Source organism: Aquarana catesbeiana, linkage group LG02, assembly GCF_042186555.1.
Source record: "Aquarana catesbeiana isolate 2022-GZ linkage group LG02, ASM4218655v1, whole genome shotgun sequence".
Lineage (NCBI taxonomy): Eukaryota > Metazoa > Chordata > Amphibia > Anura > Ranidae > Aquarana > Aquarana catesbeiana.
The window spans coordinates 54,858,226-54,872,623 of record NC_133325.1 but is presented as its reverse complement, the minus strand read 5'-3'; the positions used below and the strand labels follow the sequence as shown (position 1 = coordinate 54,872,623).

At 43.5% G+C, this 14,398-nt stretch overlaps 1 protein-coding gene and 1 pseudogene across 2 annotated transcripts in view; one reads left to right on the top strand and one right to left on the bottom strand.

The window, feature by feature from the left end:
* Positions 1–14,398, top strand: part of ARHGEF17 (Rho guanine nucleotide exchange factor 17) — a 362,668-nt gene that overhangs the window by 270,817 nt on the left and 77,453 nt on the right. For both annotated transcript variants that reach the window (XM_073612921.1, XM_073612920.1), the window contains exons 5-6: positions 7,460–7,576; positions 11,795–11,887. In XM_073612921.1, the coding sequence (XP_073469022.1) occupies positions 7,460–7,576; positions 11,795–11,887 (210 nt within the window). The remainder of the gene's footprint in view (positions 1–7,459; positions 7,577–11,794; positions 11,888–14,398) is intronic.
* Positions 10,822–11,227, bottom strand: LOC141129767 (histone H2A type 2-B-like; annotated as a pseudogene).

Below are 14,398 nucleotides of genomic sequence, written 5' to 3'. Positions count from 1 at the left end.
AGTCAAGGTTTATTTTGTCTATATCTGCGGAGATCCAAGGATCAGACTCCTTTTTTGTTTCAGCAAAATGACCCAAGAAGGGGCAGGCAGCTACCAAAGCTTCCATTGCCAATTGGGTCCGTCAGTTGGTCATTCAGGCCTATGGTCTGAAATGTAAAGCTCCTCCGTTTTAGGGTGAGAGCTCATTCTACCAGGGGTGTAGGAACATCCTGAGCTTTTCGCCATCCGGTATCTGTGGCTCAGATTTGTAAGGCTGCTACTTGGTCTTCAGTGCATAAGTTCACAAAATGTTATCAAGTGGATGTTCGAGCAGCCGAGGAATCGGCTTTTCGCCTGCAGTATACTGCTGGCTGCCGTATAAGGTCTGATGGCTATTGTTTGGCAGGGTGTCTCCCTCCCTTCAAGGCTATTGCTCTGGGACATCCCAGTAGGTAATGAATATTAGCCTAACTCTGTGTCCCATGATGTATGAAAAAGAAAATAGGATTTTTTCGTCATACTTACCTGTAAAATCCCTTTTCTTTGAGTACATCATGGGACACAGAGGTCCCTCCCCTCTTTTTTTGAGGATTCAGTGCTTGCTACAAAACTGAAGTACTTCCTGCGTGGGAGGGGTTATATAGGGGATCACTTCCTGTCTAAAGACCTTTGGTCTACCAGTGTCCATTCACCTGGAGATGAAGTATGACCCAGTAGGTAATGAATATTAGCCTAACTCTGTCCCATGATGTACTCAAAGAAAAGGATTTTACAGATAAGTATGATGAAAAAATCCTATTTTATCAGGGGTTTAACCATTCCCCACTCTATATAAAAATTATTTTTTGCTATAGATACACTAAAACTTGAAACCAGTGAAGCTATGCAGGACAAAGCAACAGGTTCACCTAATTCTTCTCCATTACTTTTCCCACTTGCTACATTTACCCATTGAGGAGAAATAACAGGAACATCATGGCCAGCATGTGACTCTTCCTTTTTTACCTCTATATGGTACTGGGTGCCTAAGTACCAGCCATATAGGTGGGCCTGTGCTCCAAGTTGATATGGTTGAATCTTACACAGGGCTTACCCTGTTTCCCCGAAAATAAGACCTAGCGTGATTTTCGGTGATGGCTGCAATATAAGCCCTACCCCCCAAATAAGCCCTACCCTGTTTCCCCGAAAATAAGCCCTACCCTGAAAATAAGACCTACAAGGACTTTAACTAGGGCTTATTTGGGGGGTAGGACTTATATTGCAGCCATCACCGACAATCACGCTAGGTCTTATTTTCGGGGAAACAGGATAGTTGCCCCACCACCCCCTATGTAGGATTGCCAACTCATCCCTTTAATCCAGGAAACATGTTAATTACACAGGTTCTGTGGCTGATTTAACGTGGTAATTAAACTCTGTGACTTATCTGCATTATATTGGCCTCAGAAACTGTGTAATTCATATGTGTCCTGGATTAAAGGGATGAGGTGGCAACCCTACCCTCATGTGACAGTGCTTGGGCCTAGCATTTGGGCAAAGCAAACAGTATCCACAGAGCATAGGAAAAGAACAGCTTCATGCTAACCTATGACTTGAAGTGTAACCCTAACTAAAACCCTTTTTCTAGTTTTGTATTGAATGGGTAAAACTTAGACCCTCTGTCAAGTTTATATTGTGGTCTGTGACCCCCTTAGGGAGACTCACCCCTTTATAGGGGGGACCATTGCCATCAAGAAAGAAAATGATTGGGGAAGTCGAAAAATTTAGACTTGTCCCTAGAACATGTGGTGAGTAGAAATTCTCCATTGTGGACACCTTTTCCATGGACAGCTGTCTAAAAGGGGAAATCCCCCTGTAACTTCCTGTTGTTGTATCTCAGGGGCAGAATGTGAAAGGGAAATTTCCCCATTGGAGCACAAAAATAACCTAACAGGGACTTTAGCCCATCCCTACTCTATTAAAAAGTAGCTTATAGATAGACTAAACCCTCTAAACACTAACATAGCCTCAACCTTATTCTAACCCCCCCTTGTTGAGTGCTGGAAGAATTGGTGCTGTACACACTGTTTGTTTGCCAAAAGAGTCTTCTCAAATATTTCACTTTAAAATCATTAATTTAATTTCTTGCTTCCATTATTTTGTCCACCTTCTGTACAGGGAAGTATTTACAGGGTACAGCGAGTTACATTTGAGTTTAAGCCGCCTCGCTCTTCTTGCGTCACCAAGTCTAAAAATAGCACCCCCGAAAATCCAGCATGAAATAAAATGCGATAGAGAAAGGTCGGCTTCTGATCTTCCCGTGTTCTAACAACTTAACATTAAAGAGCTGATTAAATGCCGCACGGGGCCAGAAAATTGAGATACACTTTCTGAATTATCTCATTTTATTTTTTTCCATGCGAGTTAATAATGTGTTGGGTGGGGTGGGGGGGGTGCGGCACACTGCATCTGTGAGAGTTGCTGAAGCCCGGCTTTGGATGTGGGGGTGAGATTAAAGCTGAACTCTGGGCAGTTATAAAAGATGCAAATGAAATGAGAAGTTTGTGGTACTAAAAAAAAGCCATACGTACCAGCTGTCCCCTACATGCTCTAAGATCGAGCACTCATCGATCACATGACCACTGATCGCTTAGTTTTCTGTCTTCTCTGAGTAAAGAACGTTGACTGTCAGTCACCGGTCTTCGCTCTTTCCATCCAGTGCTCACTGGACTGCCCGGTAGGAGAAGGGGCGGGCACAGCTGGCTTTATTTTCAGCTCAATGCTGATAGCTGGAGCAAGCTGTCAATCAGGCAGTTGGGTGGATTCCTGCAACATGGAGCAGCTCTGTGATGTCAGAGTGGACACACACTGTAGTGATATAAGCTCCAACTCTTAAACATCTAAAGGCTCCCAAAATTGTTTTGCTTAAGTTGCACTTGTTAATGCTGATTTAATGAGTTGAAATGATGATCTGAAGGGAACTTCCATGTAAGTATATTTCTTTATCTTGTGGTGCACCGTGGGAAGCAAATCAGTAGACCCGTAGCCAAAATTACTCTGATCCTTTACGATAGGTGCAGAAACTGAAGTGGTTAAAGTATATATAATGCTCTTTTCTTTTATTTTTAATAGAGTAGGGTTTTTTTTTCCATACTTGCCTTCTGTGTCACATGTGAAAGATTTCATTTCACTTCTTGTCTAGTAAATAGAAGGAAATCTCTCCAAAGTGAGGAAATTCCCCTCTTATGCTAGCCATACTCCTGTCGATAAATCGTTTGAACGCGTTTTCGAAAAAAAACGAACACATGGTCATGAGAGCAAACGATTTTGCCATCATGTAATGACCAAATTTTGATCGATAAATCGTTCAACAGACCTAAATGAATCAGTTTTTCGTTTGTTTTGTCACATATGCCTAGTGCAAACTGTTCCAGCGAGAAACACATTAACCCTTCAATTTTTTTGTTCGTTCAGGAGAAGTTTTCCAAACATTTCCTTCGGTTTTTTGGCTCAAAAACACCACAAATGATTTTCGATTTGTGCCCATTAAGACCCGATTCACACCTATACACGATGCAGTTTGCATATTACAGGTGCATTTTGTGTTTTTTCAATACACATTTTTGATCCATTGAAGTCTATTGAACCAACAACCAGAAAAAAGTCCCTGGCCATTTCCATAAAATGCACAGATGTGAACATGACCCATAGGAAACCATGGGTCTCGTTAAATGGACTGTAGTGTGTTTCTGAAAAACTGAAAAGGCACTAAAAAATGCATAGGTGTGAATTAACGAACTGTCCAAATGACAGATTTTCAAACGATTTTTCGTCTAGTGTATGGCCACCATAAAACAGCTGACACTGGAAAAAGTGTCCCAATTAAATTTACCATCTATTCCTGTATTGATGACGACTCAAATGTTTTATATTTCCTCATTTTCAATACCAGTGACAATGGTCGCCAGGACATAAAGGGGGTAAATCTGAGTTCTAACCCTTCCACATTCTATCCGAAACCTAAAAAAACCAAAAATTTATAGTAACATTGAATCAGAAATCAAGCCTGAAAACAAAGTTTTGCCAGCAGGTCATTTGGTTGAAAAGACTGTAAAAAAAACCCTCTTTGGCCTTATTTACACTTGTGGTTAGAGCATACCTTCTAACTTTTTGAGATGGGAATGAGGGACCCCTATCAGCAAAAGTATGCAGGCATAGTACACACCTCTTGCCACACCCCCTTAAAGGAGGATTGTACAAAAAAAACAAGATTGGTTAAACCCACAAGTGCTTTTTTTACCACTATTATTCCTTTATATTGGCTTTTAGAATTTACAAATGCAGCAATTTAGAAATCAGATGAAAGGTTTAGCACTGGAAAACACTTTCTGATAGATTAAAAGTGTATTTTATATACATATATATAGATCAGACCAAAATGAGGGACAAATGAAGAGGAAAGAGAGACAGAGGGACATTGTTCTAAATCAGGGACAGTCCCTCGAAATCAGGGACAGTTGGGAGCTGTTAGAGTGCGGTAAAAACCACACGGTTGAGGCATGTTTTTTTTCCAGCCTACCAACCATACTCCCCCTTAAGCTGTGAAGGCAGTGGTTAGGGGTGTGCTTTGCATCATGGTGCCGCAAAAATGAACCTGCCTGTTGTCTTCGACGGGCAGTACTGAATGTAACCTATTCTACTAAATGGGACTGTGCCACAACCACGTGTAAAGCTGCCTGACCCCACCACCTTTTACTTCACGTTGAGTCCTTTTTTGAAGCGTTAATACCTTATATCAAGGGTAGGCAACCTTTTGAGCACAATGTGCCAAAAAATGTTTTCAAAGAAATTGAGCGTGCCGATTTTATAATGAAAAAACTTCACACTCTCAATCACGAAAATGATTTTTTATAAAGTAAATGCTGTAAACTACTGTAGTGAGAAATTAACATCCTGCACTCTCACGCCTCAGATCAGCCCCAATTCCTGCAACTCCACACCTCAGATCACTGTCCCCCCTGCTCATCTGCCCCACCACTGTAACCCCCTGCTCATCTGCCCCACCACTGTAACCCCCTGCTCATCTGCCCCACCACTGTAACCCCCTGCTCATCTGCCCCACCACTGTAACCCCCTGCTCATCTGCCCCACCACTGTAACCCCCTGCTCATCTGCCCCACCACTGTAACCCCCTGCTCATCTGCCCCACCACTGCACCCCAATGTACATCTGCTCCACCACTGTACCACCCTGCTCATCTGCCCCACCAATGTACCCACTTTCTTATCTCCTGCACATCTGCCCCACAACTGTACTGCGCTGCACATCTGCCCCACCACTGTAACCCCCTGCTCATCTGCCCCACCAATGTTCCTCCTTTATCATCTGCCCCACCACTGTACCTCCCTTCACATCTGCTCCACAGCCGTACTCCCATGCTCTCCTGTCTCACCGCTGAACCATCTTCTCATTTGTCCTAACACTGAACTTATCTGCTCATCTTCACCCACCACTGTAACCCCCTTTCTCATCTGCCCCACCACTGTACCTCCTGAACATCTGTCCCACCACTATTCCCCCTGCTCTTCTGACCCACCACTGTAACCCCCTGCTCATGTGTTCCACCAATGTACCTCCTTTCTCCCCTGCACCCCTCTGCACATCTGACCCACCTCTGTACCCCCCTGCTCCTCTGCCCCATCGCTGTAACCCCCTGCTCATCTGTCCCACCAATGTACCTCCTTTCTCCTCTGAACCAACACTGAACCCCCTCTGCTCATCTTTCCCACCATTGTAACCCCCTTCTCATCTGGCCCAACACTGAACCCCCCCTGCTCATCTGTCCCACCACTGTAACCACCCTGCTCATCTGCCCCACCACTGTAACCCCCTGCTCATCTGCCCCACCACTGCACCCCAATGTACATCTGCTCCACCACTGTACCACCCTGCTCATCTGCCCCACCAATGTACCCACTTTCTTATCTCCTGCACATCTGCCCCACAACTGTACTGCGCTGCACATCTGCCCCACCACTGTAACCCCCTGCTCATCTGCCCCACCAATGTTCCTCCTTTATCATCTGCCCCACCACTGTACCTCCCTTCACATCTGCTCCACAGCCGTACTCCCATGCTCTCCTGTCTCACCGCTGAACCATCTTCTCATTTGTCCTAACACTGAACTTATCTGCTCATCTGCACCCACCACTGTAACCCCCTTTCTCATCTGCCCCACCACTGTACCTCCTGAACATCTGTCCCACCACTATTCCCCCTGCTCTTCTGACCCACCACTGTAACCCCCTGCTCATGTGTTCCACCAATGTACCTCCTTTCTCCCCTGCACCCCTCTGCACATCTGACCCACCTCTGTACCCCCCTGCTCCTCTGCCCCATCGCTGTAACCCCCTGCTCATCTGTCCCACCAATGTACCTCCTTTCTCCTCTGAACCAACACTGAACCCCCCCTGCTCATCTGTCCCACCACTGTAACCACCCTGCTCATCTGCCCCATCTACCCTAACCCTATTCTACCCCTAACCCAACCCTAGTCATGGGTTAACTTAGCTTAACTTGGCGAGCGCGAAGCACGGGTTAGTGAACTTGACATCCGCACACTTGGATGGAGGGGCTTTAAAGTGTCCTTTGAAGCTGACCTTTTGACCTTCAATGGAAAACCATAACCATAAAACCGAACCCAGGCTGTCTAACCAGTACTTCCCAAATATTAGTACATTTCTTTGAAGAGTTCCATCTTTGGTAAGTATTTTTCTCTCTAATCAGGATGTTATTCACTTGTTCTATCCATTTACCGCAAGTTGCTGGGCGTGAAGAAAGCCAATACCTAGCTATCGGTTTCCTAGCAAGATCTTAAAGATGTGCTAACGCAATATATATTAGAGGAGTATGTAGTTCCTCGTCCAAGGAAGCATACTAAGGGGTCAGGAGGAATCTGGAGATTATAAGTAGTGTTTATCACCTTGGTAACATCAGTCCAATATCGTAAAAACTTGGGGCATCTCAGTTAAATAGATTTCTAGTGTCCTACAACTGGCTTGGCCAAGTGATGTTGGCCTCAGAACTAGACAGACACCATCGGATGAGAGTTCAGTCAGCCACAGCTAAGGAATCCCTAGCAACCTCTGGAGGAAACCTGGTTTATATTGGCAGCATTAGATGTTGGTTGAAATATCATATAAGAATCTTTACATGCATTTATTGACAGTATTGGTATCCCACATATATCTTATATGACAGTTGTCCTTCAATGACAAAGTGGTCGTAGACCAGAGGGCTACTGTGGAATGGTCAATGTCACTGATAGCCAACTTTTCGCACACTGTTTGAAAGATTTTGACATTGTCTGAGTCTAGTCCACATTAAATCACTCCAAAATCTGTGAACTGAATAAAAATATGATAAATCATAAAAAAAAATATTTTTTATTTGAAAATCATGTTTGAATATTTTATTCTAACCAATCTCTTCTTCTCTGCAGTTTTCCAAGGAAATCCTGGTCAGCATCTATTCCGCTTACATCGATAATTACCTCAACGCCAAGGATGCTGTTAGAGTGGCGAAGGAAGCCCGTCCTGCCTTTATAAAGTTTCTGGAGGTACACCCAACTCATAAACAAAATACATCTTTTAATTCAAGGGGGACCTGTTATGATATTATCATTTCCGTCGCTACTCTTTTATTTGTCAAAAGGATGCCATCTGTGCTTTTTCTGTTGATCACTAACTCAGAGCAACAGTGCAGTCAGTGAAGGTAGAGCTACTGATGTACATATTTGTTCTGGATAACCAAGTAAATATTGGAAATGCTCAATGTCAGATTTCTTTCCTGACGTGTTTCCTTTAAAGAGCGGTCCAGTTTGGACCAAGGTAAGTATGTATATCTCATATCTGACTGTGAAAGCTGCAAATCGCTGTAGTAGTAGGTGCTCCTTGAGTGATAGTGATCTTCTAGACCCTGTGCCCAGTAGATCCACTTCTGCATGGTAGCCACAGCGACAGCCTGTGGTTACCATGCAGAAGAGGAGCTGCTTGCTTGGCACTGCCGCCAATCACAGAATGGTTTTTATTTTCTGATTGGAAAGTGGGTGTGGTGATGTCACAATATCCACCCCGTCCAATCAAAGCATGCCTTATATTCCTTAAATACAAAGTGTTCTGTGAATGGCAGCAGTGCCAAGCAAGCAACCTCCTGTGGTTAGTATGCTGACATGAAGCTGCTTGGCACATGACTCGGAAGATTGCAGCTATCACTGTACTAACGCCAACTATAACAGTGGTTTGCAGCTTTGACAGCAATCACTCAGGTATGAGATATGTATACTTACATTGGTCCAAGATGGAACAATTTTACTATGCAGTAAAAATCATACCTAGAATTCAACTTTAAAACCTGATTGAAGTCACAGTATGCAGCCATATACACATCGGGTTGATTTACTAAAACTGGAGCGTGCAGAATCTGGTGCAGCTGTGCATAGAAACCAATCAGCTTCCAGGGTTTTTGTGAAATTCTAATTGAACAAGTTGAAGTTAGAAGCTGATTGGCTACCAGACACAGCTGCACCAGATTTTGTACTCTCCAATTTTAGTAATTCATTCCTATGGCATTGACAGCCCCCATTTTCATAGTTTTACTTCTACTTTCTTGTTACAGCAGGATATATAATTTATGACTGGGCAGTTCAATATACACCAGCATTGGACCCAGTGTACTTACTAATTACCAGGCCTGGTGTGACACCCCCTCTCTTTTTCGGTCTGCGTGTGGACACGTGATATAAAGAAAAAAGAAAAAAACAGTTCCAGATCACAATATGCATTGTAGAGGACTCTGAAGCAGCCTTCTTCAACCAAGGTGCCTTCTAGGTTCTTCAGGGGTGCCTTGGCAAAATGCATAAAATTGCCTCAAATTGACCAAAGTTGTAAGCATTCTGGTAGGTGGATCTTGCCTAAATTTTTTATTACACAAAGCCACAGGTTTTAATTTGTGAAGCAACCATAGGCCGGTGTGAGCCAGCTGCTGGGCATCTGATAAATGATGTCATAAATTGATGAGGAAGACATTGAGCACCTAAGGATGTCCTTGTTTGCCCTTCTCTGTCTGCACTGGGGTCACATTAGCAGAATGCGGAAGGGACACTGAGGGAGAGAAGAAACACTGGAATACTAGTTAGTACTAGTGTGCAAAGGTGTGTAAAATAACCCAGTGATGGTGAACCTTGGCACCCCAGATGTTTTGGAACTACATTTTCCATGATGCTCATGCACTCTGCAGTGTGTTTGAGCATCATGGGAAATGTAGTTCCAAAACATCTGGGGTGCCAAGGTTCGCCATCACTGAAAAACCCTCTAATGTTGGGTGTCTTACGTGTGTCGATGCCACAGCATTATGTAAAACTATTTTGTTTTTTTACATTTTATAATGGGTTGTAGAAATGTTGAGAAACGCTGCTCTAAAAAATAAAAAAAATTGGGTCTTCAGTTGGCCTGTAAGCTGTAAGGATGTTCAACCACTGCACTGTTTTAAAAATGGCAGAGCGGTGGACATGTATTTTTGGAGTGCTGTTTATAAGAAAACACTGTAGCGGGGTTGTTAATATACCTAGAGATTAATATTTGATGTGTGGGTTCACTTTAAATATTATTTGTCGTTGGTATAAAACTCCAATGAATAGACACAGTCCCTACACCAAATCTAGAGCAGTCACTGTTTACATGTCAGAATTAATACTGTAAATGAATTCTCCTCACTGGCCGCAGTACACCAAATTCCCAGAATCCCGTGCTCTGCCAAAGGGCTGTTTATCATGACACATCTTTTGCTCTGGGTAGTTTTATTAGGCCCAATTGTATTGTTGGCAATATCATTATTGTAATGTGTCTGGAAAACATTCTCCCTGGCCTGACTCAGTCTGTCATTTCAAGGTTGTGCGGCAGTCGAGCAAATTGATTTGGATTATTTGGCACTGCAGGAATGGTCTGGGAATGGAGAGAATTCATTCATAGAAGAAACACGATTTTAGAGGAGGGGGAATAAATCAAGCTATGTGCTTGAAGTGGCAGGTACAAAGAGGTGTGAAGCAGAGCAAGTCCATGCATTTGGGAGGAATTGATCCTGTTAGCATGTATTTGTAGTCACCAAGTATACTTGATCACCAGGAACACTGCTACATTTTGGTGATTATGGATGAATGAATCAATATGACTAACAAAGAAAGGACCCCTTAACTGGTCCATAAGTGAATCACTTGGCCCTACGGAGAGAATTGTTTATTCCCAGTAGCAGAGGAATGAAGGAAAGAAGATTATGTGCTGCTTGATGGGGGGGGGGGCAATTAAGCATGGCCCGATAGCTTCTGCAAGGATATAGAAGAAAATATGTAAAGCGTTATAACCACCCAAAAGGACTGCAGACCATGGACTGGATCTCCCTTCATTTGTAACAAATTTCATAACAAGTTTTTGATCTCAGCTGAAGCCTTTTCTCCCAACTGAAGGCTTTGCTCCCTCCTGAAATCTGTTCTCCCAACTGAAGGCTTTGCTCCCTCCTGAAATCTTTTCTCCCAACTGAAGGCTTTGCTCCCTCCTGAAATCTTTTCTCCCAACTGAAGGCTTTGTTCCCTTCTGAAGTCTTTTCTCCCAACTGAAGGCTTTGCTCTCTCCTGAAATCTTTTCTCCCAACTGAAGGCTTTGCTCCCTCCTGAAGTCTTTGCGCTTGCCTATTGCCTTTGCCCCCACCCGACGCCTCTGCTCCCGACTGACACCTTAATTTGCATCTAACTGACTCAAATCTAAAATTCCCATATTAAAGGATCCAGTAATATAAATTAACTGATCCGGTTTACTTGGCCTTGGCGGGCTTGTGGCTCTCGGTCTTCTTGGGCAGTAGCACAGCCTGGATGTTGGGTAGGACTCCCCCCCCCCCCCCCCCCCCCCCCCCCTCCTGGGTGATGCCAACTAGCAGCTTGTTGAGCTTCTTGTTGTTGCGGACAGCCTGCTGGAGGGGTCGGGGGATGATATGGGTCATCTTTTTGTTGCGGGCAGTGTTGCTGGCCAGCTCGAGGATCTCAGCCATCAGATACTCCAGGATGGCGGCCAGATAGATGGGAGCTCTGGCCTTGACCCATTCTGCATAGTTGTCCTTCCTCAGCAGGCAATGAACACAACCGATTGAATTGCAGACAGCCTGGAATGATAGTCTTGGCCCTAGCCCAAGCCTTGCCTCCTTGTTTACCACATACAGACATGATTGGATTACTAAGTGGTCATATGGCACCATACTCATTAAAGGGTCAAAATTGTAAAAAAGGGTCAGTTTGCCCAAAGCTAGCATTTGCTGCAGTGCGTACATGTTCATTGGCTATTACAAGGGGTACCCGTTCTCCCTGCTGGATTTTGATTTTATCTTATATTATGGAGAACAGCAGTAGTAGAAACGGGAACAGCAAGTGTGGACGGGAACACACAACACTCCAAGGTGGGCAGGAGAAGAGTTGGGAACTTTAGCAGAAGATCTCGCCACTTGAGTCCCAAGTAAACCAGTGGGTGAGTATACCTCACAGTAGACCAGTTTTTTAATCCTTACATATATAAAACCAAATTATTAATGATTCTATAGGCAATTATAGATAGTTATTAGGTATTTATGCAAATGTTGAATTATATCTAAGATTGGCAAGATTATTTTTATGTTCATAAAATGTATGCAGAACGCGAAAGTTTCCATTTATGATGGTCTCTTTCATAAGTGACTTTTCCTGGCTATTTCTCCTTGTATGGCATATCCTTATCTTTTGGCTTTCTTCTTTTCACAGCAATGCACACGGGAAAACAAGGAGAAACAGGCCCTGTCAGACCTCATGATCAAGCCTGTCCAGAGAATCCCCCGCTATGAGCTGATTGTGAAGGTAGGTGGCCGACGACTGCTTAGAGCATGGGTTTTCAACTTGTGACCCTCCAGCTGTTGCCAAACTACAAGACCCATGAGGCATTGCAAGCCACTGACGGTTACAAGCATGACAAGCCAAAGGCATGATGGGACTTGTAGCTTCACAACTGCTGGAGGGCCACAGGTTGAGCACCCATGGCTCAGAGTGTAAGCACTGCAATGTAAACAAAATGGCTGCACTGATGGCAAAAGCTAGCTGCAGCTGGGCTGTTCGAGCCTCACTACGTTGGTACCTGTTTAAAAGCAAGAGCTGTGTGGCTTCAGCAAAGAAGTACGCCTGTGGCTGTGGAGTAACTTGCAAAGTGACGATGTCCGGCACCCTTTTCCAAGAATAAAATGAATGCCAACACATGGCACTGCCTGTCTGTACCCATTATCTACTACCCTATTTAGACAGGCTTCCTAATTTCTGACTAGACAAAACAAATAAACAGTCCAGAATGTGTCCATGGGGATTTAGGCAGCGTGTTGCCCGGTGTACATGACTAATATCAGGTCAAATAGAAGAGCCACTTAGTAGATGGACTCTGCCTGTTCCATCAAGGTAAATTTTAGGATGTTCATGTTTGACTAAGGTGGGCTTTACAGTAGATGTAATCCCAATCACTAAAATTGCATAAAAGCTTTAACATGTTCATTTATTTTTATTTTTTACATTTCAATTTTTTTTTAAATCTACAGTTTTCCTTAAAGTAGTTCCTGGTCATCCTGCCATGAAGACAACTGTCTTCCAGTAATGCTCCTACATTGTCATTCCGTTACAGGAGCTCCTTATGGTGACGGTTTCAACAAACATTATGGTCCTCTGTTGTCACCATCAGGATAAAATAATTCCTGGTGACCCTGCCATGAAGGTCATTGTATATGCACTTCCTGTTATAGTATGATCACGCTTTGTCTCTTTCTAGCAATTGTGCTTCTGCACTGCCACTTAGAGTACGAAATGTGATGACATGTGCCCGTGTTGGCGCTTATTAAACATGTATGGTCTGCTATTGTCACGATCAGGAAACCCACCCTGAGACATTTTGGAGTCCATGTAGGCAAGAAGAGGCTGCAGGAGAATAGCAGAACTGACCTGTAGCAAAGAACGAAAAAAAAATTGTATTTTATACAATTTTTGGTATATTTGTCTGGGTGAACGCTGCATGGAGAAACTTCAGTTAGGGTTTACATCTACTTTAAAGCACACTTGTCTCTTCTTAAAATGGTTGTAAACCGCAGACATGAAATATGAACAAAGCATATCCAACTATAGTGTGTACTTGTCACAGTTAAGAGCACCAAGTGTCATTTTTGTCTGCTGCTTCATTCCTCTGCTGTCAGCATGAGTCACTTCTGACACCAAGAGAAAAATGGTGACAGGGAAGAGAGCCCCAGCCGATGGAAGCCTCCAATTACCTCTCAGAGCTCTCCTCACTGAGCGCTGCAGAGTATGACTTCAGCTTTTTTTTTCTGAACTATCAGACAAGCTTTACAATTCAGCACTTTGGGCACATGTAGCGAAGACTGCAGATAAACAGGTACTACTTATGTAGGAGGATTATTTTCATCCCTGTGTATCACCTGAGGCCAGTCACTTCACTGGGTATATGTATGGGTTTACAAGGGTTTTAAGAGCAGAGTAACATTAGTTATGAAATTCCAACTTTTTTCACCCAACATCCCCTCTTTCTGCTTACCCACTAATTTTTGTACTGGCCACTAAGGCATCTCAGTTAATAGTGGAATAAAGTGGGGATGTGACAAAGCCCCCCCCCCCCCCCCCCCAAAGTCAGGGACCTAGTTGCCTGAGCTCTAGAATATATAATTCCAAAAATGTAATTTATGTATTACTAAAGGCCTTAGGGGGGTAGTGCCCATTTTTTTTAAAACTCGTATTAGTGTGTGACTTCTAAAATCTGTTACTTGTTCACTTTTAGGTTATTCTGCTCTAGAATTACAGATATTCTTTTAGGATAATGCTTTTTCTTTCTATATCTGATAAAATGTCAGGTTTTCTGTGATGAGAAAAGGTTTTCTTTTCAGTGGCTGTTGTTAGCAGGTTTCTGGGTTGCTGTGCCAGCCTGGGTATTTCTGTATTAAGTGCTCTACATCTACCGCCTCCATCAGGGTCACAGTGACCCAAGATGTGTAATGGAAGTCGTGGGAGGGAGGCCCGCAAGACAAAACACAAAAGAAAATATAAAGCACTTCATTCAAGCAAATACAATAGCTTCTAACTACCTGAAAAAGATGTGTCAGAGCAATGTCTTTGCTTTAAGCTGAGCTTACACATTCAGCTCTTTTTTTCCCTTCAACCAATAGGTTGAAGGGGAAAAAAAAAATGACAGATCCCCCATATTAGCACAAGCAATGTTGGTGCGGGAATCTTTCCTGCTGTTATTGTATTCTGACAGCAGGGGTCGCCCCCCCACACACACACACACTTCTCGTCAGAATACCCTGATCTGGGCTGCAGCCATTGGTT